Here is a 26,429-nt window from a genome sequence, read left to right as displayed (position 1 = left end):
TAAAGGCTATACTTTGCACTATATTCACCTCTGCAGTGATTTTCATCCCAAGGGTATGCACAGTTTTGAATGCCATTGCAGACTAAAGAATTATTGATGCACATGTTGCTATGGCAGAAGTAAGTGTTGCCTGAGCAGGGAGCTGCAGTAGAGAAGAGGAAGAAAATGTTAGGAATTTTCAGTAAGTCATACATTGCACGACAAAAGAAAAAAAAAAAAAAGATAGTAAATTCCTGTTACCTTTAACATGCATATTTGTTCTTTTCTCTTTACAGTTTCAAACTGAAACAATTCTTTTGCACATCAGTAATTATCAGATTATTTACTCCATGGTTGGTTGGTTGTTTTCCTGTGTATTTATCAATGCTACAAACAAACCTTTCTTGCTCAAAACGGGTAGCAGAAAGATGGCCACAACACAAATAATGGAAGAAGGCTTTAATACGTATTTTTAAAAGCTTAACACTTAAATCACATGTTCACCATCAATTATAAGTTTATTCAGTCTGCTGTATATGTGCTGTGTAAATGGTTGTGAAACAGCTCCTGAACATCTGCATTTTGGAGCCCATTAATATCTTAAGACAAATCAGATTTCAGCTTGCAGAGGACTATTTCAGTAACTGCAAGAGATTTCAGTAACTGGAGGCATCTAAGTCATTCCTGTTTGTGAATCAAAGCTCTTAGATCCTCCTATCAGAACTAATGCAAGGATTATGAGTAAAGTCCATCTTTTTATCTATCTGTCTATATATTTTTGGAAATTTGAAGAAATACTTTAACTAGAAAGTTGCTCTAAAGATTTTTTGCATCAATGTTTGTTATAGCTCCTTGATGTTAGAAAAATCCTTATAGAACATCCTGAAAAAGAATATATATATTTTAAATAATATACTTGGTAAATTCTCTATGACTTCAGGGCACTAGACAAGATTTTTATTTTTTTTTCTGTCTCAGTAATGTGTTATTTTTATCACAGAAGTGTCTGTTATTAGTGTAATCAATTATATATTAAATAGCATAGATGTGATAGACATTCTATTACTTGGTTTCATAGAAAGAATTTATTCTTGAGTAGTCTGGATTCTCTGAAACCAACAGCGAAACCCAAAGGGTACAAGTAGAGGAGGGTGACAAGTCCTGAATACCGCATGTTTCTCACTTATCCCTTCTGTTAGGCTTCAGACTCAGTGACAAAACTGGGAGTCATGCCTAAAGAAGAACAGAAATTTCAAGCCTTTAATTTTGAAATTGTATTTCCTGACCCAATTATGCGTCTTCCCATTTCTTACTGCACTTAATTTTCATAATCTCCACTCATTCATTTTAAGCTTTTGTATTACCTTCATGTTAATTTTAACCCCTGACAATCTGGCAAGAAGACCTACGTAGGAAGCTTGCTTTAACTGTAGTACAAGCACTGTAGTACTTCTTCCTCTAACATATTACAGAACTTATTTAGAAGGTATTCTGGAAGAATTTATCTGCATAACTTTAGTATTTTAAAATGTCATAGTGAGGAAGACACATGTAATAATTACTGAATTGAACTGAGAATTTAATTGTTTGGAAAGTAGATTCAGAAAATGAAGGACATGCTTTAAAGTATTATCAATGCTTAGAAAGTTATAGCTCATGCCAGTTATACCCGTTATGAATGAGACGTTAGTGTTGCAATAAGGAAGTCATTCTTGAGCCATCCGCTTGCATTCTGGGATGGAATAAACTCGCTTGGTAGATATGGGGAGAGTGGTGGTTGTTGTATATCCTGACTTCAATGAGGTTTCCAAAACTGTATCCCATAACAGTCTTGTAGAGAAACTGATGAATTACAGACTACGTAGGAGAACAGCAAGGTGGACTGAAAACTGACTCAGCTGAGAGGCATAAAGGAATGTGACCAGAAGCATGAAGTCCAGCTGGAGGCAGTCAGTAGTGGTGTTCCCCAGAGTTCAATACTGATCTTATTTATCCTTTATATACAATAACTTTAAAAGGCTGTGTATGTAATAGTCTACAACATCTATTAAAATATCTGAGACAAAGGAAGGTCTATGAAATTGGTGTCCAGGGCAGCTGTCAGGAATCCATGTGTATTTGTTAGTGTTTTAGTACCAATCTGTATGGAGTTGTAGTTCTTTTGGAGGCATAGAGGAAGAATTGTGATGCAAGACACATTCCTTTTCTTATTCCCATATTTTTTCAATTTGTATCTTTTTGGATGACGCATTCTGCTGCTGCCTCTCCATCCCCCAGCACATTCTCTATTTTACATTCCTGTGTAGTTTCTTTAATGTTTTTTAGGGATGGCTTTTGCTCACAGGTCCATGGAAATGGGACAAATTGACTTCATTTTCCTTTGTTTGTTATATGGGGAGTACAAAGTCTGACTACCAGTCACAGTGATTGATTGGTTCCAGTGCAGGACTTCAAGGACATAGCTGGACTCCTCTCATAACAGCTGCCTAAAACTTGCGCAGTGTTCACAGTGTTCTTTATGTATAGCATTATTCATGTACTGAATCAAGCCAGAAATCAAATATATTGATTTTTAATGTTGTTAGCTGAATTACTTAGTCAAATTTGCAAGCAGCACTAGGTATGTGTTAGGTGACTGTCATGCACAGTTAGCGCATTTATGTAAATCTTTTCAGAAATATTGATTGTTTTCATGGTTGGCTTCTTATAATTACAAATCATTAATAAGATAGAAGAGAAAAATAGGTTAGAGATTTGAAGAGAAGATAAACCCAGATTCACTATTTTCAGTTTGGAAACTTGATTATCGCTAGACTATTTAAAAATACAGGAAACAGTTTTCAGGCACATATTTTTGAATTACCCTACCCAAGAAAAACAGTATCTCAAGTTAGGAGATAAATAACTGCATGCCTTTGCAGACTTTCTTCTGGCAAGGACTTCTGAATTCCTTTAGAATTCTAACTTTGGAAAATTATTCAGCTCAAGAAGTGGTTACTGTTTCAGCCTCTTGCACTTCATTCCTCCCCTGCTCCATAATATTTAAAATACATAGGGATAATTTCCCCTGGAAAAGTTCATAGCATTTTTTGAGATAGTGCAATTAATTCCGGCTTTCATCACTAATATTAATAATTGTATTGAAGTAAAAAGTACTGGAAAAGCTGTTACTAATTTGATAAGCAGGTTATGCTTAAAACATACTTAAATTCACAATAAAGTTTATTAAATGCCTACTCTAGGTTAAACAATAGACTAGTTTGTGAAATGTTCTTTCTACTGGTTCTTACTACCATGTACACAAAGCAGGCAATAAGACAGTTACCATCAATCGCTGTTACTTCAGAAAGGCTGTTGTGCAGAAACTATCTTTCATTCTGCGTTAAACTTTCCTGTTCAATGGAGCTGAACATCAAACTACCTGTTACCTGTAACTTGCATTTTTTTGCAAGATGGTGACCAGGATCCGTTTCAGAACTGTCTACAGACGTGTTACTTCTGTCAAAAACAGTTACGTCTTTGGCAGCAAATGTGTACTACTAATTCTTCAAGCAGAGCTTTCTGAAAACCTTTAGCACAAGCATAGGTCTGCTCTCCTGAAGTGGCGACATGTTTTATTCAGTTCTCTGCGTATATCTCAGGCCTGCCGTGCAGTTCCAAACTCAGTTTGCTTCTGTGCTGAAGATGACACTTTGCAGTTTGCACATTCTGCAATCTGGGCCATGTTGTCCTTTGTAAATACGTGAAGCAACCAAATTCAATTAAGTTCAGAGAGAAAGTGCTTAGAAGAAAATCTCACAGACAGGATGCTTTCAAGAAGCATCTTAATTTCCAATGAGAATAATGACTATCTTTACGGAAGTCTCACTGCTGTCTTCTAAGTAAGTCTGTGCACGTTTGTAGAAATCATTGAGAAGGACCTTCCCTAAGGCTGTATTATTCTTGAATTCAAAGGAAAAATAAACCTTTTAAGAAAGGAGGAAAGCCGTTCTTCAGGAACCATGCTCATAACTGTAATAAAGCAAGTATTTAACTTACCTACTTGTATGTGAAGGAAACAGTATAAGTTCCTGCTGCACAAGACATAGCTAATGGCTTTTCCTAAAGTACCTGAAGTGCCGTGATACCAGAATAGGCACTTTAAAATGTACTTACGATCCACAAATGAAGTGAACAGCATTCGGAACCTGCTTAGCCTACTGCCTTCGTCTGCCCACATCCGTACCACGCCGGTCCCAGTCTGCAGCATGACATCATTTGCTACAGTGCTGCAAAACTTTGCCTTCAGGTTTTCAATAGAACTACTTCCATCATAGACAGCAACAAAATTTCTTTTGCATTCATTGGAATGCTCCATTTGATAGTCCAGAAATCGTAAATAAATCTGTTGGAAAAGAGAAATTAATATCTCCAGGAAAAGTAATACAAAGAAGACAGTTTTTGATTTTTAGACTTGAATAAGATGTTTTGTCCCCATATACATTTGTGTAACTCCGGATTCACAATGCTTTTAAACTTGCATTTCCTCTCATTAAAGGTCAATGTGGGATATTACCTGGAATTTGTAATAAGTGTCTCCATTTCATTCCCCCTCCCCAGACAATCTTTACTTAATAATTTACTCTGATGTATTTCTGCTCCCCCTGGGGGAAAAATAAATAAAAATCAACACACGAGCTGAATAAAGGTCTAAGCAGCTCTGCTAAGCGTACAGTCTGTTACCCTAGAACAGATGCAAGGAACACATAAATGTCCTGAAAGAATAGTTAATGGTCTTTTGACTGCTCTCTTGCCTTTCTAATTCATAAAAATCGGGCTAAAATATAAGGGAAGAAATCTTGTGAGCAAAGCTCTGAAGCAAAATAAGGAAATTAAAATTTGTTGCTTCAGAATGGAAGCTAATTACTTATACATAGCTGTGTTATGAAAGACATAAACCATGAAAACCATGGGTAATTTGAATAAAAATGGAAGCAGGAGATAAGTAAACTGGCTATCTAGGAAGAGTTAATAAAATTAAGCCAATCTTAACTCCTCCGAAAATAAAAATCTAACCAAAGAAAAAGCAACATAAGTGGTAGATCATACGCAGCAAAGAAATTGGAAGACCAACATGGTACTTGAAGAGTGAGCAAATAATTTATCTTGCTAGGGCAGGAAGCTTGAGAAAGCTTGCAATTAAGTTAGAGTTGCATAGAAAGATCATCGGGCCTTTTAATCCCTTGTAGGTCTATATTGGAATTCTCAAAATTCTAGTGAAAGTAGAAGAGATATATAATTAAGCCACCTGTAAATTAAAGCCATCTTTAAAATTCCCAAGCTGTCCATAATTTTGACAGAGAAGAAATCTAACCATGTGGAGGCTGAGGGAGAGGAGGTTCTAAACCATCAGGTCCTCAGTGCGTTCCTCAGATAAGCCCGAGTCTTGACTGTGCATGTACAATGGCCTGTCTGGCTGACACCACGAATACTAAAGACCTTTTCAACAGCACAATTTTTCATGCATCTGCCTACTGACAGGAATCTCAAACTCTTGTTTAGATGGTGACGGTGTGGATGAATACCATACTATTGCTATATTACCTGCTTTTCTGCCCTTTTACCATCTCTTGCTTTTAAACTTAACTAGCGTGAAAACTGACTTGTAAAGAACTCACTAAAACAAAAGCATTACTCTTGAGTGAGAAAAAAAAACAAAACAACACATGCCCCCCACCTACAGTTAACAGGCTCTATTTAAAACACAGTAAGAGAGAACACAAAAAATTGGTTATACTTGTCCAGCCTGGCTTCTCCTTTCTTTCTGCTGTTTTCCAGAAGCAGGCTGCCAGCATTTTCTCCCCTTGCACATTCTATGATAAGGTGCAGCCTGTGCTTCATCTCACTATTCTGTGAAAATACTACTTCTTTGGTACCTAAGTATGTTTCCTGAACACACATGTGATTCCATGCATGTTCAGGATTGTGATCTGCAAAGTGATTTTCTGTAAATAGTCTTTTTTTCTTTCTTTTTTTTTTTTTTTTTTTTCCCACTGTCTTAGATTCACAAGTGGAAGTTCTCAGCTACACTGAGAACCCATCTTCTATTGATGTTTTATCTCACAAACATGGGGGGGTTTGAGCTGCATGTGCTGGTATTTTCATTTAATGATTGGCTTTATGTATTTGCTGTGAAATTACAATGGAAACTAAAAATAAATTGGCACATTTTTAGTAGAGCTATCTGCATATGAAAACAAAGGAATAATTCCATTGAAAGGGCTCAGCTCTGCAAAAGCTCCTTCTAGTTAGTGTGCCAGGCAAGTAAATATAAAAGGTCTTTGCTCTTAGATTATACTGATAATTCTAGTAATTTTCTGAAATCTGGAGTGATTTATTAAATTTATATTATGCAGATTTTGTAAGCCCTTTCATTGCTGTAATTGTTAGTTTAAAAATATATTTTTAATGCAAAATCAAATTGAGGAAATTAAAAATGTCTATGCTTAGTTTTTTCAAGAGATGGAACCATATCAGATCTAATAGGTTTTATCACCATAATTCTGCCAAAATTGAAGCTCGAGAAACCACTCTTAGAATATGAAGAGTTATTTTTCTGTAATGTTTTAACTCAATAATTTAGGATGATGATCTAATCTCAGGACTGACCCAACTACAACTGTGCCTTCTGGCAACATTCAATAATTTATTAAAATACTTAAGCATGAGACCTGGTGCACTCAAGTGGAAATGTAGAGAGAAAATGGTTTTATTATTGTTTCTGGAAGAACTGCTACTATTACTCAGACTAGTACAGGGCTCTTGGGGGTTGACTCACTTCCTCAAAGGCTCAAATATATTAGTGGAGTTTTAGTTTCTTGTCTTGTCCTCTTATTTCTGTCTTTCAGGTTGCTGTTTCAGTACTGATTTGGAAGTTGGTGAATAGGGCTACTTAATTAACTCTTAGCAGTGGGTAAGAATGACTGTCAGCTTGGCAAGTCCTGCTATTAAAAATACATATTTTTAAAATTTTATGTACATGTGGTACAGGCAAGTAGTAATATGTGCTTTGATACACACACAGAAGCAAATAACAGATGTGTATGTTATACAGAGAAAAATTACATATTCTTCAGTGCAATTTGTAAGTAATTAGCAAGTGTATGGTTCTGAAATGTTATGTAGCTTCTCTATTTTTGAAAATAGGCTAATGTTATTGTATTTTGGAATCCTTCTCTCTGCACAACAATAAAGCTTAAGTTGTTTTTAATGATTATAAGATAGTGTGTTTTTTCATAAGTAGTCTTCATAAGTAGTATTCATAAGTAATGCTGCAGACACAATCACAAATATCAGGTACCCATATATCTATTGCTGATTTTTGACTCAAGCAGCTACCGTGCGCCTTTTGGGACTCAGAAAAGTCCAACCAGATTTTACTGTGGCGCTTTCAGAGGGTATGATCCTATAGCAAAGTCAGAAGAGAAAAAGTGATAACTCCTCAGGCATTTCCAGGTAAAACCTTTCATTTTAGCTCAGACTGCTGATGAGATAGATGGGGTTTTAGTGAAGGTGCTGGACTGTGAATTAGACTGGGGAGGAGCCAGGTACACATTCTGCTGACTTTGAACAGAACCAAATCCTCCAGCAGAACTATTGGCAGCAAAATTTTAAATCATAGCAGCAAGATTTACTGTAGTTTATCAAAGCTGTTAGCCAGTATTTTTACCTGCGGTTTTCCAATAAAACCACAGGCCAAATCAAATGTCCTTGGAAAACGTTGCTTTAACAGTTTTCAGGGTTATTTTGTAATTAAAGTTTCAAATAATAGGAAGATAACACGATGGACTTGCTGTATATGTTGCATTTCAGAAACAATATTATGTCTGAATTTCCTAAGCTACTGATACATAATTCATTTCAATGAAAGTGTGAAATTATGCTAGTCACTGTTACCTGTTACTAATTACTTGGAAACCCATTACATGCTGAATGATATGAATGAAACTCACCTTAGCATTTGGAGTAGCCTTAATTGTCCATATGCAGTCAACTGCTTGTCCTGGTTTTGTTTTTTCTTCTTGTTCTACTTGACTGGAACGTACTATTCCGTCAGCTCCTGAGAGCTCAAATTGGCAGTCTAGGGAGAACATATACCTTGCTGTCAAATGCAATATGATATTAATTTAAAATTTCATATATAAAGAAATTGGTACTGTAATACTAGACCTGGAATGGGATTTAAAATGCCTCCTAGGTAAGTGAAGTCAGGATCTGTAATAGAAAGAAGTCATGAGTCACGGGGGCTATCAATTCTTAACAATCACTTCAAGGCTTATTATAATCTGAAGATGATGTCCATTTTTATTATGTCACAATAAAAATTGCCAGAAAGTTTGTTGAATCAATTGAAGGGTACAGAGACAAACTTTTTTTAGATAATACATTACTTCACGAAGATTGACGTTGTAATTCTATGCTAACAGTTCAGATTTCCAGCCTAACACCAAAAATTATAATTAGGTATTTTGTCCTTATGATATATTCTTAACTTTAACTATGCCAGTTTTCACTGAAATCACTGGAGCTTCACAAGAGTACAGGGATCTTTCTGTGTGCATCATTTTAATCAGATTGTTGTCTGTATGTCTGGGAACAATTTGAACTGGAGTAGATTATAATATATTGATGTTTTGAAATTGCTAATTGCTATTAATAATGAACATAAAAAAAGACAGCTCAGTACTAAAGATACTTTTTCCTTGGGTACCCATGCTGCTTATATTAGGCCAAGTATCACAGTTCTAGGTATCATTTATTAGGGCAGAATTTAGCGTTGATTGCTCCTCTATTGTTCTTCCTTCTAAATGCACAGTGAATGTACTGTACGTGTCTGTGTAGTAAACTGTGGTAACATACTGTATGTAAATTACTAGTGAGTTAAGAATACACTTTTTCATAATGGTTAAACAATGGTACTTAACTTTACTGGGACTAGGGCTTGGCTAAAAATGGGTCTAAAATGGGCTGGGCTGTCCAAGGTTCACATATCAGTGATATGTGTTTCCCCACAAATCACACAGAAACTCACAAGATGCATGTTGTCACAGGTGTGGCGTAGAAAGTCACCAAGCAAATCATGTACATCGTAGTGTGTACATGTGCATGAGACGTTAGTCTGCGCAAAGACAGCACTTCAGCCTGGAACTAGGCTAAGTTGTTTTGAAAGTGATGTTAATGATGCTTTGGAAATGGACTTAGCAAGATGCATAAGTACTGTCCCTATGGAAATATTTTAGCAGATCACTCTCAGTGGCCTGGTTACTATGATAATGTGGAGAGTTTCCAAGTCTAAATCCCTAGCAAGGTGTACAGTTCTATAAATAGGAATATAGAATTGTGTATAGTATTTTCATGTGTTGTAGGGTTAAAGATCAGTTGGGTAAAGATGGCATAAAAAAATTATGCCTGTCTATGCATTTATAGTAGCAGTAGAGCTAGCTTTCGTACATTGTATTTTGTCCCAAAGGACGATAAAATGCTGTTAGCTACCCACATATTGTATCTATGAAGTACAGCAATAGAGCATTACACAAGGATATCAGTACAAATTTACTTGTAAAAAGAATGCTTGCCAGTTTTAAGTGGCCCAACAGAGCAGGTGTAGTTTCTGTCTGTCTAAAGGCACTGTCAGCACATTATCCTCTCCTTCACACCCTGCGAACTACAGTTCTTTGAGCAAAGAACAACGCTGTTGTCTGAGTCCATTGTTTGAGGGTATCTAGTTATACCAATTGTTGATATTTGGGCTGTATAGATATTTCCTCTGATTTTTCAGAAATGGAAATTTAAAATGTTTTGCATCTAGCTGGAAGTGCTATTATAGATTGACCTCAGATATTTTTTGTCATCTTGTCTGATATTCCTTAGAAGATAGGCTGTTGAAAATGCCAAACTGCTAGTCTACATAAAGGCTCTTTCCATTACTACCCCTGGTGGAGCTGGTACAAATTAGAGTACCAAAGAGGGAAGTTGCTAAAGCCTTCAGTACAAACAAGATCAATTGACTTCTTCACTAGGAAAGTACAGACCTGTAATTCCCTTTGGTCAATTTCCCAAGGTGATTTTATTCAGGTATCCATCAGGATTAGCACAGCAGACACCTCTAACTATTGCATTGTTACTTTGCCTTCATATGCACTTACGAAGAAATACAGCTCTAGACTGACAGAATAAACACATCCACAGAGTTCCATGGGAGCAAATGGTCATTAATGTGGTCATTAATTTTAGGCATCTTTACCTGGTATAAATGAGTATTTTGCTTGAAATCCCTTTCCTTCCAGCTCCTCATCAGAAGTAAACTTGATCCACATAAATCTCCCTGTTGATCTAATTAATGCAGGGCTTTTCAGACCACAGTAACGATCAATGAGAGGGGAGAAGCCAAAAGGTCCATCTCGAACCTCCAGATGATCAAACCGACATTCAAATGAGGGTTCTATGTAATAAGGTTCATCAAAGGTCAACTCAATTCTTTGTCGTGGAGCAGCTAGACATAAAAAATTGAGCAAAAGATTAAATGGAGATCTATATAAAACACACATGAAGACATGAAATGGAGAGAGACCTCCAAAACAGCAAGATAAAGAGACTAGACACTTCTCAAAATACGCCTAGTAGTCTGCCACAAAAACTTAGATATACTCTAATGAAAATTCTAAAACTGATTCTGTGGGAGATACTTTTTCATGGAATGACATGGATTTTTTTTTCTTTGACCTTTAAAATTGAAAATTCAGCAAGGACATAAATGTAAAATGTCACGTGTAACACATATCAACACATATGCGAAGGTATTCAAGCAAGGTTTAATATTAAAATATAAATTAGCGTTGTACTGGGAACAAAGTACATTAAAAAAAAAAAGAAAAAACATTGAGGGATACAGAAAACAATGGAAAAGAAAAAGATATCAAGAACTACTACTCACTGATATATTTCCTAAACATTAAGCCCAAATTTGGAGATCCTTTGGCAGGAGATGTCTTCTAGTAGAATTCTCAGAAAAGTGCAATTGCTTAATATATATTATCAATATACGAATGACTACAGATGTTGGTAAGTCTGAACCAGGATTTGAATCAGATCACTGATCAGAGCACACTTTCACATCTGTAGTTTGGAACCATGCTTTTATATTCTGTGTATAGTCTTAGTGCTTCTTGCTAGTGTCATCTATGAACTTTCAGATACTAACTGGTATCTGGAACAACAGCATTAATGAATCATATGCTGTCTACTTCTGGATGCAAAAAGGATTTATTTATACATCTTTAACACTGTTTAGACATTTACACCTTAATTATACATGAGTTAAAAATATTTCTGGCTGTTGGTTTGCACATATTGGCAGTGGTCTGCAGGAAGGACCATCTCTTAGCTAGAAACAGTGGAGGACCTTTTTCTCGCTCAGGTTCCCACAATGTTCCTGTGTAATGACAGTGAGAACAGAGGCATGGAAGCTGTTTCTGTGCCCCATGGAAACTGCCTTGTACAAAGAAGATCCAGCACTGGATCTAGTGTGTCTGAACCCTAAAGCTGGGCAGGATATCTGCTCTCCATGCATTCAGTGGCAAGGAAGATACAAAACTTCCAATGTGCATGCATGGAAACAAAAATGAGGGTCCATATTAATCAGGACAAATAAAAACTCGCTGAAACTTGTTACTTGAAAAACACCAATTAATTGATATGAATCTGATGATGAAGCAAACTAGTGTTTTTAGCTGACTTCAGTGTGTTTTGAATGCAATCTAGGAAGAGGAAAAATAATTAGTGTGTCCCAAGTCTTGCAGCCTTTATCCAAGATATTCCCATTAGATTGTATTTTTTTCTAGTTAATGTTTTTTTTTTTTTTTTATCCCCATTGCATAACTTCAGTAGTGCAAAAATGGACAAGTGTCCATTTTTAGTACAGTGCTACTGTGACAGACAGGTGTGGGGTTTTTATTAATAAAGGGCAGCATAAAGATTTGCTGTCCCTGAGATAGATTTAGACTAATATAGTGTGATCTGATAAATGCTAAAGATAGTTCTTCAGCCATCTTTTCCAATTTATTATCAGCAATATTCTACATGATATTAAGATAAGCCACATTTTTTATCTTAATAGTTCTGTGCTTTCATAGATTACAGCAGATCTGATGCTGCTTTCTCTGGCTGTGAGGTTATGCCTTATTCCATATTGATGATTCCTACATGTTTGCCTTTTATATTCACATGCTGTTGTTACCCAAAAGAGTACATTTAACTTCTCACTCAACCAAGTAACTAAAGAATCGATTATATTACCGATATGACTATACGATACTTGATGATATGTTAAAACGACAGTTTTAACAGTTTAAAATAATCAATTTAACAGTAAGGTTACAATACAACAAAACAGAAATATAGCTGGTACCTTCTAAGATGTAGATGCACTCTTGATTTGGTGGGTACATGTTAGGGTAGTTTGGTGAAGCAAAGTGTCCTCCATTACTAGTCCGCACCCAATTATCGCACTGGGTAGGAGGAATGCGATTCAGTCCAATATTTTGCCCACCTTGAGGGAAAATAAAGAGATCAAATAAATGTCTCCTGGAAGCATGCAAATTTGATTTTGCAAAGGTAAAACATTGACATAATACACAACCTATAAGAGAAGAAAGTAATTTTTTTGGTTGAGAACCCTCTTATCATAGATGCCACTTGTTAATATCTAGCTAGGAAAATCTTTTGGTCAATTTAGTGGTGTGGTATATCCTGACGAGATCATAATTTCTGAATGTAAGATCTGTACAGTAATCCTCAGGAAGGGAAGAGAGGGAGTAAATTTTTTTTTACCCGCATGAGTTTAGATTTCTTGATGCTTTTTTCTAAGTCATATAGGTACAGTGGCTGCCAATAGAACAGCTTTATTTTATGTCCTGTGTCTTTTCCATTCCTATGCAGATGTAATCCACACTATTTGTCAGCATTTACTACTTTGACCCTGATTCCAGACTATACTAAAGCATATCGCCCTTAAGCTATTTACAACAGTTTGTTGGAATAAAAAATGCTTATGATAGGTAAATAAATTAAACACAGCAATGGTAGTTAATAAAATTAATAGCAGTAGGTAGATTGCACTGGTAGCTAAGATTCTCATTTAAGATCAAAGCTCTCTTTTTCTGGATGCAGGAAAATATGATCTGTGGCTGAGATGTTGCACTTTACTGTGATCATGCACCGTACTGGATCATTCACAGAAGCTTTGTTAGATCAGATTTCTTTATCCTTGGAGAAGGGGCCTGGGAGCAGTATGATCCTTCTAACATTCTTATTAAGTACCTTTGACCCTCTTCTTTGATATCAGCAGAACTGAAGAGAGAAGGAAACAAAATATGTGGTTTCTGCTAGATTTTTCCTAAATCTCACAGGGGTGCTCTCATCATGTTATTTATATTTATGCAGTTTTTCCTTGCAGACCTTTGAGAGGGAGTCCATGCTGATACAGGTCATAGCTGCCTACAGTAAATTGCAAATTACATCACCTTCCACTGATATCTTGGCAGCCTTTATTTACGGGGGTGAAAACTTCGTCTCTCCTACAGAAATCGTTCAAGGAAATTCTGTAGGTGTCAGTTCAAGGAATTCTTCTCTCCGATGTGTGGATGAATCCCACATATGAGAAAATAAGGTTTGTGAAACTATTGCCTTCCCCCCTCAGGAGGTATAGGCTTTAAAAATATTTGTGGGCGGACTGCTTGAAAAGCTTGTTGTCAGATAGAGAAAACAGGAATTTCCGTGGTGTTTTTTCCCACCTCTAAATTCTAAAACCATAGAATTTTAACTGGGTAAATGAACCTTCATGTTCTTTGTGACTGGATGGCTTTGTTCAACTGGAAAAAATGCAGTAAATGATGGGGGGTGGGGGGGGCAGGGATGGACAATACCAGAACTCATATAATTAATTCAAGACCTATGAGAATCTGAATACTTTGACTTATATTGCTTAATTCAACACTACTAAACTCTTACATTTTTTGAAAGAAAATCATCAAACCAAAATTGTACCTTGTGTCTTCTGTGCAATGGCAATCCCTTCCACTACAAGGATTGTTACCAGCAACACTGGTAAGAGAAATTGAACAGGAAAAGCATCAGTAATTGAACAAAATTACAGACCATTTTATGCAATCCTAATTCATGCAAATCCTAGAATCACTAGCCCAAACAACTCAGAACATACAAAAATACATGCACATAAAAGCACATATATGTGCTTTTTTTTTTTTTTTTAATTTCAGCTTTAGGAAACTAGTGTAGTTTAAGTGCACTGCAGGTTCTTCTTCCATGTTCCTTAAGAAACCCTTTATGAAAATGATCATTTGTTGTTTAAAGGGACTTCAAGAATCCTTTATAGAGGATCTACAGATCTGAACACATTTTATAAAGTTAAATGATGTCTATCTTCTATATAATTTTTATATCCTGAAAGAGATGTTTGGCAGCTTTATTGAACAGTATTTATCCTACACCTCCATATGCATAATGTGTATACAACAGACTTCCCTAGCTTACACAAAATTAGTTAGGACCACAGGAGACACTGCATGGTTGTATCCCTACAGAGGTTTCAGGAGCGCTACAGAATTGTATCCGCAAGACTGCTTGCTGTGACGCTGCTACAACCCCATAGCAGTGATTTCTGCAAACAGTGCAGGTGCAAGTTCTCGTGATGGTGAGATTTACTCTGAGTAGTTACAGAAGCTATGATGTTGGGATGTACACTGTTGAAAGCATGCTGGTTTGCTGATGCATTTTGTTACATGCTGGCATTTTCTAGGTTTGAACTAACCTGTGATTTGAACTGATACTTGACCTATTAAAGATTTTCTGTTATATTCCTTCCCCCAACCCTTTTCCTTCCTTCCATGAAAAGAAGCTGTCTCAATGGTCTTGCTTTCAGACGTTGCCTTATGATTACACTTCCCTTGCACCCAAGAAGAGTTGGTCTGAACAGCACACACTAAGGATTCCACACTCCCCTATTCATCAACAGCTTTAAAGCAGGTTTAATCTCCTGATTTTCCTAAAATGCTTTGTCTCCTTGAATTGTTGGGGATTACCAGGAAGGGAAAAGGGAATGAAGTTAGAGGATATTATTATGCCCTCTTCAAATCTTTGGTTTGCCTCCATCTTGAATATCTCTAATTTTAAACATTAGAGAACTGGTGAAGCAGGCGAGGACTCGGACAGAAGCTGGCTGAGGGCAGATAGAATACAAGTTGTAATATCATACTGAGACAGGGAACAGACAGCAAACACTTAGTTTCTCTTACACTACAAGAACCAGGGGGTATCAGACAAAGCTAGCAGGTGGCACGTTCAGAGTAAACTAAGATTATTTTATTTTAATGCACAAACATCGTAACACATCCTTAGAGTGGAAGATTCTGCTTCAAGAACCCCTTGATTCATAAACTGCTGGAAGTGTGGGATAGAATTTGAGGCAAATATCATTTGTTCTACTTTTACAGTCTGAGACCTCTGCTTTTGCATCTCTGTGCAAGACAAGATAGCAGGCTAGATGGACCTTTGATTTGACCTGGTATGGCCCTTCCCGTGTTCTTAATTGATTTGTTAATACCAAGTCAGACTGGCATGGCCTCATCCCTATAAAAAAAAGATTTCAACAGGAACTCCATTGTCACATTCAAGAAGTTCATTCTGTTTCCTGATTTTTCCCTCTCATTGCTCAGGCATCCTAGTTGCTCATGCTGAAATGGCAGTTTCTCTATCTGTGAATTCTCTGTGTTGCTATTAGACTTTCAGCCCTTCTGAGAGCTCCAGAAGGAGCATGCACTGACTATGAACTACTGAGATCTTGACTAAATTCATATAGATGCCACTGTAATGTTGGTACAGATCTATTATCCTGGGGAGGGATGGAAGGAATCAAAGTCTGCCCCTGGAAGTGTCAGTCTTGCATTTCTGTTTTATTATGTATGTTTCTGCTGCCCTCTCTTCTCTCTACCCATATTAAAACAGACTGCACATGGTTATGAGACAACTTGACAAGGACCATTTTTTCCATTTCTTAAAGATGACCACCCTCTATTTTGCAAGGACATAGGAAGCTCAAATCAATTTAGACCACTTTTTTTAGACCACCTGCTTCTTAAAATGCAAAATGGGTTTTGGCTTTTTTTTTTTTCATAAAGCAAACAAACTCGGAAATCTTGAATAAATACTTTCTTGACTAACAGAATGAATGCAAATAGTCCCTTATCAGAGACAAATCTGCATTTATTTTTATTTTTATTTTTATTTTTATTTTTATTTTTATTTTTATTTTTATTTTTATTTTTATTTTTATTTTTATTTTTAGTATAGCTATCTACTGTGGCTAATGCTGTTATAGCATACCTTTTTTGGTCTGTTTGTTTTTTTCCCCCTAAGAACATCCATAAGCATCTATGTTTATTTCAGTGATCGTGGTCTCTTCTACAGGTAGAAAGAACATCTGAACAGATACTCCGTTGTACTAACCAGTGATTTCCCTTCTTGAAATGATGTGTAGACAGAAACAGGCCTCCTAAAAGGACTTCAGAAAATCTGATTGGTTTTCACTAAAGCCTGTGCTACTTCTATAAATAGCCCAGAGCTGTGTGTGTGTAAGTGCAAAGGAACAGTGCATGTTTCCTGCAGAACAGCGTGGGTAGGCAGACAATTATAGAGGATAAATGGTCTGAATATTTGTCTTACTGTCTTAATTTTGTCATGTTATACGGATGAGTGGATATAGTAAGCATATGCCACTTTCTCATTGTTCCCTGCCCTTTTCATCGTTTTCATTTTAAATCTCTTCCAACTCTTGCCTTTCTCTAGCAATGCTCCCTCTCTTGCTCTCAATCCCTAAGATGTATTCAAAGCAGCCCAGGTAGCAAATCTTTAAGGGCCTACCTTTGCCACTACCTTTATCCCTGGTGATAAACACATCTTTTTTTTTTTTTTAAACACACTGCTTAATATTCTCTAGGTGGGCTGTCCTTATCTCTGTGACCAAAAAGGTGGAGAGAGGACTTATATTTACGTGTATATCTGTTCCTCCTGAGAGTAGTGGGCAGAAACCCCTAAGGCAGCATTGCCTTAAACTGGGTGCATTTACACGACACAATACAGTGCATGATAGCAAATGGGAGCTTTTTGGCTGGAAACAAGGCCTATTAATGTTCAGGATGAAAAGAAAAGAAGGAAAAAAATGAGCCAGGATATTTTTAAACCTTTCAGACTGCTTCCATTAACCCATTTTAGTATAATTTTTAAAAACAACAAAGCAGTCATTTGGTGTCCCAAATCTATATTGCTTCCTGGAAAACATTTTCAAATTTCAAAGACTAATTTAAACCAGTAACAAGGAAGGAAGATGTCAAGGGAAGAGACAGATCCTGTAGGACGGCACAGTGGAGAGCTAGTGCTAAACCGGTGTCCTGAGAGTGCGTACAGCAACACAGGCACAGTGACTAGAGCAGCCATGCGGAGATACTGAACTACATTCACTAAAAGTCTTGTAGCACTTTCAGAAGGATCATAAATCACCTTGTTATTTCTGATAAACTGAAATTCAAATAGTTATAATGCACCTGAATTTGCAATGAGACACAGTATTTCTCCGTTGCTCCTTTTTTCATCTTTTAAAGTCTCTTAGGTGTCACTGAGACATGACATTCTTCTGTGTGGATGAAAGGTAACGTGTGACTTAGCCCTGTATTCTACTATGGTACAGAAAACAGAAGTAGTAGGTGCCCCAAAATGCTTGAAGGTGGCTTGCTAATGTAAGCAGGAGCACAACCAGTGCACAGTTGCAGGACTACATTGAATATCAAAGAGACGGAAGGGTGTTTAGGGTTGTTTTTCATGGAGGAGTGTGGTGAGAATTCTGCTAGACAATACTGAGATTGTGGAGACTGACTTATAAACTTCCACATCGTTAGTTGTTAAAGATAATAGAGACAAGTGATTCTGCAACTTATTTTAAGTTTTTTTCTTCCTATCTAAACTGTACAAGGGGCTACCATTAAACCAACAGCAGCAAAGCCATTGAGGTAGACAGATTAAGAGGAGCTTCTTTTATTCATGAATCTGGTATTTGCTACAGACAAATTCCATTAATTATGGTGCATGTTTATGTACTACCATTTAAAGCTCTGATAGCTTTTACCTGTGTGACATTAACTGGAAATAAAGAAAAAGCAGCAAGGTTTTTTTCTGCCTTTAAAACAATCTATTTTTCATTTTCTTCACTTCTTTGCATGAAATGTTTTAGATCACATAGCCTGCAGACAGTAATATAGACTTTTAAGTGTGAAGACACTAATCATACGTTGCAAGTTATCATCACTATTCGGTTGTTGAAATAGGCTTATGGAATAACATAAAAGAATCCCCTGAACTGGTGTAATAAACCATGCATTTTTTTGCAGGAGTCAAGATTTTATTTGCTGACATTTCTTAAAGTTCTCTAAAATGAATATAAGATGCAAAAAATATCTGTTAATTTGTTTGTGAAGTATATACACATATAGATTAAAAAACGAGTGGCTCCTATTTCTCTTTAAACACGGGAATAATATAGTTTTATAGTAAACAAATGCTCAACCAACATTAAGAAACCAGTGTTTTGCTTAGAGAAACAAGTGCTGTAGGCTGCAAATCTGACATATGCTTGTACTTTCTGGCAAGAAGCATTCTTCAGATTTCATGGAATACACTACTGCTCTGAGCTCTCTATGGTACGCCTTTCCTCTGCTTTTTCTGCATGCTCTAGGGATCTTCACATATAGAGAAAACACAGTAGATGTGCTGTGTAGCTCTGCAAGCAGTGTCTGTCTTCAGGGATAACAATGGGGCATCTATGCACGCAGGGCAAGCTGAATATCAAAGTTGGGAGCAATCAAGCAAAACTTAGAAACAGAGTGAAAAATTCCACCATTTGAAAAATGAAGACTTAATCATTTAGAGCATTACATGTTCTTAGTACTTGTGGTAGTCAAAATCCTAGGGATGAAGCTGACAGACGTTGCTTAGAGCAGGATTCACTGTTTTATCTCTGCCGTACTCCCTGGATTAGGCAGCACCTTGTGTACATGAAGTCCAAACAGACAGTAATTGGCAACGCGCAGGTCATGCATGTTACAACATCTTGCCAGGATGCCTGCTTCTTTCTGGCAGATACAGCCCTGAGTAACAAATGCTTGATCTTAATTATATACTGTGTTTTGCCTTATGGGAACGAGTCCTTTCCTGTGTACTATTCTTAAACTCAGCTCTTAATTTCCCCCCTGCATGCTAAAATTAATATTACTTTCAGTAACTGCTAATTGCAGTATCCCAGCATTACATCCAATGCTTTTCCACATTAGTCTAAACCTCAATTTTAGCTGTTAATGTAGTGGAGGCATTTGTGATGTTACATTTTATCTTATTCTCTGGCCAAGAGTACACGTACAGCATAATTTGTTCATATGCGTTTTAGTTGCCTGTAAGGACTCTGATCAAGCATAGGGACCCATGCTGTTAGATGCTGCTTGTATGCAAAGTATTTGACAGGTTTTGTAAATAACTTTTTCAACTTGGACAAACAAGGTAAAGTGGGAAAAGGAAAACAGAGGCACTCTGGACTTTGTGCAATTCTGTGTGGGTGGTCACCTCCTTTTCTTTCAGGAAGCTAATTGAGCGCCTTTCTGATTCAAGCCATTTTTAACTCAGAAACAGACAAACTGTAAAGTCCATGGGAATAAGTTTTCTTTTCCTCTCTTCCTAGCATTTGGTGACATTTGCAAGTTGATAAAAGGAATATTGGATTGCATCTGTTGCTGCTTTTTTAAGCAAACAATTCTATTGCTGAGGATGAAAACACAGCAGTTTTCGAATCTCACATGCTCTTACAGTTCGCAGTCTGTATACACTCCCTGATTTTTCTGTGGTCTCAACAGGACGTTCACAGATTGTTAAAATGAATATCAGAGAGCAATAAAGTTGGCTGCCTAAAACTTAGCTTATTAACAGCCCCAGTGATTTTCTCAATTTTAAATTTATTTATTTAATATTTATTGAGCTACTGCAATATACTGCAGGATTGCAAGAGAATAAAGTAACAGAGATGAAGGCGTGCATGAGGCAAGACGTACTTCAGCTGTTTGTAAGTCTTACCCAGAGCATGCTAGTGGAGCTGCCAACCCATTTCTAATCCTCCTCACAAATGTTGGTAGCAGAAGTGGGCTTCATCAGCTATTAACAGTGACTCTAGTGCCTTTCTAAGATCCAAATCTTGTTAGCCATTAGCATGCCAGCAGACTGAATGCACTCAGGTCTATGCTCAGATAAGAGTTTCATCTCACTCCGGCTGTTTCCAGTAGGGATTCCTCTCTTTAAGATTGCCAGAGAAACAAACTGGGAGTCTGGATGTCTGCAGAGAAATCAGGTTAACTGGTTCAGGAGGTACAGGCAGTTCTCTCACTTCCCTTTCATAAAAATCATCTGCAGAGCAATTCACGCTTGGATGGATCTGTGACAGAGTCCCCTCCAGGTTTGCCCAAAACATTTAACATTTCTGATCCCTTCCTCCATCAGAAATATTTGAGCAGCTGTGGGTTGCTTCATTCTACCAGTTTGCTCCACATCCTGATACTTATAATCCAATCCTGGGTATCTCTGCCAGCAAAACTTCTGCCAGAAGAATAATATCTTTCACTTTTTAAATAGACACTTTCCTTTTTATATGGAAGATCTTTTTTCATCTCCAAGCTGTGTGCAGCAAGCGACTGCTGAGAAGGCTGCATGTGCAAACCATGTTGATGAGGGGTTCCAAAAACCTTATTAAAACATATACACTGATTTGAAGTTCAGATGGGTTCCCTGTAGCTGACAGAACCGATCCTGCTGTACATGACTATTCTGAATACATCTTTCCCAGAGATTACTTATTCCTAGAACAGTTGGATAGTGATACTTCTCACTTAGAAATAGATCAGACTGTTCCAAACGTTGTTATCCCTTCATTTCTTTATTATCAATATAGCGTATTTTTTTTCGGTGGAGATCTTTTCAGGAACATCTGTCACGGAATTAATATTAAATGTTCTTCTGTCTTCTGTCATGTCTGAGAGCAGCTAATGTAGAGCATAAGTATTTTTTCCTGGCTTCTTGCTTTTAGTCCCTGGAAAAGAGACTGCTCTGTGTTCATGGATTTTATTGTCTGCTAAAGGAGGAGGTTTTGTGACAGGTATTGTTAACATCTTGGCAGTCCCTTCCTGGTGCATAGTGGGTCAGCTTTGTAATAACGGAACATGGAGTGAAGCACAAAGATAAGCTAAAATAAAAGAAATGTGGATTTTTTCATGAAAAGTTACCTGCTGTTTTTTTGTTGAAAAATTTACACTCCCCCACCCCAGCCACTTGCTGTATTTGAGGCAGCAGTTGTCAGTCACGTATCAAGAAAGGCAGCAAGCTATGTAGGCTGTCCAAGACTGCTAAGTGCTTAGTTAATTAAAAACCAAATTGGAGTATACAAGGCAGAAAAGCAGCAAGCCTGTTTGCAGTGCTAGAGCCCCAACTGTAGCCAAGATACTATAATTAAGACTTTGCCTGAGTCTAGATAAGCATGTCCCTCACTGCATGTGTAACCTGTTTGGGGGGTAAATAACATGCACAAGGGTCTGTGTGATTTCTGGTACAACTGCAGACATTTAATCGCTCCCTTCGCCATCCCTGCAATAAATTATAATGTGAATTTCTGACAGGTTCACAAATGATGAATAGCTTATAAAGTTTCATTTGGGGAGTAATCTTTCTGTCTAATCTCTCTCCATGAATTAAACCTTAGGGAAGGTGCAGATCATCTTAGCTTTTCATGAGATGGAGATACATAATTCAGTAGCTCCTTTAGCTTCAGCCTGGTGTTACTCTGTACTCCAACTGCATCCACACACCTGACTTACAGACTGAACTTTTCTATTAATAGCAATGCACTTGTAACCAGCTTATTCTGTAAAAAATTTTAGCTGTCATTGTCAAGTATGTCTTAGGAAAACTAGAGAGTTAATGTTTTTGAAGTTATGCTACTCTGGGAGCAGTACATTTTGGATACTAAGTTTGTATGTGTATTAAAAGTAAGGCATAATGCATACCACCAAATAATCTTGTATTTAACACAGCACCTTTTTGAAATGTTCTATAGTTACTTGAGTTACTTTTCCTTAATTGCTTAACAGTGCAAGCAGTCTTAGCTTTTCTTTTTTTGAGTGCAGCAGAAATTGTTGCAAATTATTCCCATCTTTAGGTAAAAAACAAATGAAACTCTGGCTTACACTTGCTACAGCCTTCATTAGGGCCACTTCAGTCTTTACAAACAGTAATTCACTGTTGGCTTCAGTGGACAAGTCATGAAATCAGGAACATAGTTTATGAATTATATTTTTGTCTGCTTGCTTTCAGCTTCTTGGGTCATTGTTACAACTTTTGATTGTACAACTTCTGTTTGTACAGGAGGCTGTTATTTTGACCGGGCACAGGAGACTGTAACTCCTAGCTTTCACGTGGAAGGAAGCCTTACATCCTAACACTACTTGTTTGTGAGAAATTAGCTGTTAAAATCATGCCAAAATGCAAATGAGGGGGCTGAGCAGAACGGCAGGAAGTTAATCATAGAAGTCCACATTCTTGCAACCTGCAGAGTTGGAAATAATTCTGGACCTCATTGCAAGGCTGGGAATGTCGACTTTCCGGGAGCAGCGGTAATTTGTTTTAGCCCTGTCTGTTTGTTGAATTAGGACAGAAACTACAGAATTCTCTCGTTGGCTTTTTAAGGTGATCTAGTATAATAACCAAAGCAGTGCAAAACTAATACATAGTCTGGATTTAACTTACGGATTATTTATTTATTTCTTTTAACCAATCAGTGCATGGAAATGAAGGAGGGGAGCATAGCTGAAAAATGGGAACACGCCCATAGCGTGAATGGAAGATATGAGGAAATTCAGGATGCTATATTTAGTTCCAATGCTTAGCAGAAACATGGCTTATCAAGAAAGCGGCTGCTTTTCTCTCGTATGAAATCGAGGGCTATAATGCCCTATTGTTGCAGAGCAGTTGCATTTTGCAAGCTGTGCTAGAATTCAAGAACGATTCTAGTGCTGGTCAAAAACTCACTGCGAACTCAGAAGGGAGGAAAAGGCTTTGCCTTTAAAGGGGCAAAATGCAGGGAGCACCCTGGCCTCCAGTAGCCCACGTGCCACTGACAGCGCAGGCAGACGTGGGCTGGGCTCCACTCTGACAAAAGCTGCAGCACTATGGCAGCCTCGGTACTCAGCACTACTGGCTGGATGGGAGCTAACAATCAGGGTGAGATGGGCTTTGCTACATAACGTGAGGCTTTTACAAGTTTGGCTGAACACTGTGGATAAAGGCAATAAGAATTATATTAAAATGTTTCTTTTAGTCAGCCCTTATTGCTGATAGCTGAGGAATAACCTACAGGAGTTCTGAACAAGTATAATAAAAGAAAGGTGAATTGCCCCAAAGTGAGCATGATGGGCCTGCCCTGGGGTACGCAGCCCAAAATACAGCCTTTGTGGACGACAGAAATGTATGCATGCATTTCATGTTAAGAACTTGATTGAAACCATTATAAGTATTATTGAAAGATACAGGGTTTTTCAGTGTACTGAGCTTCAGGGTGCTTCTTATGGGCTTCAGCAGAACTCAGTAAGTAAATTACAAAGCCATTTGTATAGAGAAGAAAACCCTACTGTCATTGTAGGTTGAGTTTCCATGCAGGATTTAAGATGCAGTTTGTAAATATGGTGGCTTGATTCGAATGTTATTTCCCATAGTTTCGTTTTAGGATTAAATCGTGCGTCTGTTTATAGGAATCTTTTTCTTCTTTTTTTTTTTTTCTTCTGCTTCATGAGTAGCTGTAAGACTGACTATATGCAGACTTCTAGTGAAGAAGAGATAAAAGGGCATGTATGATGCTAAGTAATGATACCTTGTTTCTGTAGCCATGGCAAGTGATGCATTTTGAATACTAACAGCTTATTGACTAATGGCTTTGTGCAATTTATTGTAAATAATACTAAAAACTTCCTTTAGAAGTGCTTTTCTTTTTAACTGGACACTAGTGTGATTATAAACGATCAGAGTGAGCTCTGTTCAGGAGAAACCCTGTAGTCAAATTGTGAAGAATCGGATATTTCTGAAATGCAATCAAGTCTGTGTACGTAGAAAGTAATTAAGCAGCTGAATTGTCACTTGTATTTTATGGTGGTTTTACCATGGTTTATGGTATTTAACTATGTGCTACATTACTTACAGAGGAAGTGGAAAAATAAAACTAACTACATTTTCTTGGGGCTTACCCAGTAAGCCTTTTGTTCCTGTGGTGTCTAAAACCAGTGGATGGTTAACACCTCTATATAATGGGCATTTGCTGAAAGCAAAGACTTTCTTCTCTCAATTATTATGCTAATAAATGAAAAATATTTATTTAAACCCTCAAGGTAACTATCCTTCAGATCAAGAGACAGGGGATTTTATGGGCTAAGGAAACATTCTGGATTTAAAACAGACTTCTTTACAACTTTCATACCGTGGAAAGACATCAATGCACATCAGAAACAGTTCTCCCCACTGCAGTAATGCCTCGATGGCTTAAATAATGCAAACAGACATTCCAAAATTTCCTAATGGAATAATTTAATAAAAAAAATCCCCGGTGGTGCACGTCTGGCATTGCTGAAGAAGATGCGGAGCGCTAGGAACCATCTCGTGAGGCACAAGGTTAACTGCCACGTTTAGCTTTGTTTTCCATCAGAGACCCTTCGCCTGTCGTCGGGCTCTATAAATAATAGCACAGATAAGGAAAGGCCGGGGGGGGAGGCTGGCTTTCCTCAGCTGTTTACCTCTGCGCCTGAAGTAGTTAGGCACAGGATTTACAAGCCTCAAGAGCAAGGGAAGCAGAGGTGAATACCGGTCAAGCAGGAACCGATTTCGTGAAAACCTCGCTGAAAACAGAGCTCGCTCCCGACAGCGAGCCCGCTACCCTGCCCACAGTTACACATCGCACCGGCAGAGTGAGGGGTGCAGACAGAGCATTCCGGCTGCGAAAAGATGGAGCGCGAAGCTCCCCACGCGTCTCGGGGGCGCACGGCCGAGCCCCGGGGCAGCCCCGCATCCCCCGAGCCGCGGCTGCGTCCCCCCGGCCGCCGAGCGCCCGCAGCCCGACCCTGCCCGGCCGGGACGGGACGCGGGCAGCCGGGGGTGGCTGCGGGCTCCCGGCCCCCTTCGCCCCGAGCTGCCGCCGGCTTCCCCCGGCGCGGAGCATCCCCGGCCCCTCGGCCAAAAGTTTCCGGGGGCGGCCGAAGGGGCGGCGGGGCTGGGGCAGCCCCCCCGGCGGGGGGCTCGGGGCCGGCGGGGGGCTCCTACCTTCCAGCACCGAGCAGACTTGGTGCGGGGCCATCGTCTCCCGGCGGCGGCTTCCCCTCGGCGGCGATCAGCGGCGCTCCATGGCCGCGGCCGGGCGCGGCGGCCCCCCGCGAGGGCGCTGTGGCCCGCGACTACGGCTCGGCCGGCCCCCGCCCGCCCGCGGCCATGCCCGGAGCTTCAGCCTCCTCCTCCTCCTCCTCCTCCTCCTCCTCCCTCTCCCGAGCCCGGAGCCGCCGCCGCGCTCAGTCCCATCTAGAGCGGGGCTCGGCGGGCACCGTCGGGGCTGGCCCGCCCCGGGGGCCGGGGAGGAGGCTCTGGGTGAGCCGCTCCGCTCGCAGCCCGGCGGCTCCCAGCCGCTGAATGAAGCCGGTTCGAGCCGCGAGGGGGGTTTGCTCGCCTCAGCCGCTTGTACGCATGTGCCCGCCCCCCGCCGAGCCCCGCAAGCAGCCGCAGCCGCCGGGGCCGCCGCGCTCCCCCCGCCGGGCCGGGCACCGAGCGGGGGCGGCGGCCCCGTGCCCCGGGAGGGCAGCGCCGGGCGGCTGCCCCCGGCCCCCCGCCCCCCGGGTCCTGGGGTTCGCCCGGCTGCGGAGAAGGGCCCGGGGGCTCGGCCGGAGGAAGGTGAAGGGCTGTGCCCGCCTGTGGCTGCCCGGGGGCGGCAGGCAGCCGGCCCCCGCTCCGCCGGGCGTTCCCCCCTCCTCCCCCTCGCTCCCGGCGGCGCTGCGCTGCCTGCGGCTCGGGACCCGGCACACGCCCTTTGTGCGGATGCTGCGACGGCTCCCGCGGAGCCGGGGCTCGACACGAAGTTAAGCGAAGGGCGCCCGCTGCCCGCTGCCCGCTGCCCGCCCGGCTGCAGCCCCGTCACCTCGGGGCAGCTGGCGAGAGGAGCGGCGGGGGCCCGAGGTGGGACAGCGGGCACGGGCTGCCCGCCTGGCGCAGGGGGCTTCCCGGGGGGGCTC

General features: G+C 39.6%; 1 protein-coding gene across 2 annotated transcripts in view; it reads right to left on the bottom strand.

Moving 5' to 3' along the window:
* NETO2 (neuropilin and tolloid like 2) overlaps positions 1-25,886 on the bottom strand; it is a 29,518-nt gene extending 3,632 nt beyond the window's left edge. The window contains exons 1-8 of one of the 2 annotated variants that reach the window (XM_027466993.3): positions 25,474-25,875; positions 14,062-14,118; positions 12,425-12,565; positions 10,262-10,510; positions 8,188-8,232; positions 7,971-8,098; positions 4,135-4,363; positions 29-142 (exon numbers count right to left, since the gene is read on the bottom strand). In XM_027466993.3, coding sequence (XP_027322794.1) covers positions 29-142; positions 4,135-4,363; positions 7,971-8,098; positions 8,188-8,232; positions 10,262-10,510; positions 12,425-12,565; positions 14,062-14,118; positions 25,474-25,507 — 997 coding nt within the window. In that variant the 5' untranslated portion in view covers positions 25,508-25,875. Of the gene's footprint in view, positions 1-28; positions 143-4,134; positions 4,364-7,970; positions 8,099-8,187; positions 8,233-10,261; positions 10,511-12,424; positions 12,566-14,061; positions 14,119-25,473 lie in introns of both variants that reach the window. The other variant, XM_027466994.3, reaches the window with a different exon arrangement.
* Between the last annotated feature and the right edge of the window lie 543 nt (positions 25,887-26,429).

Source organism: Anas platyrhynchos, chromosome 12 (assembly GCF_047663525.1).
Source record: "Anas platyrhynchos isolate ZD024472 breed Pekin duck chromosome 12, IASCAAS_PekinDuck_T2T, whole genome shotgun sequence".
NCBI classification, from domain to species: Eukaryota; Metazoa; Chordata; class Aves; order Anseriformes; family Anatidae; genus Anas; species Anas platyrhynchos.
The sequence above is the reverse complement of the archived record's forward strand: the minus strand, read 5'-3'. Positions and strand labels throughout refer to the sequence as shown.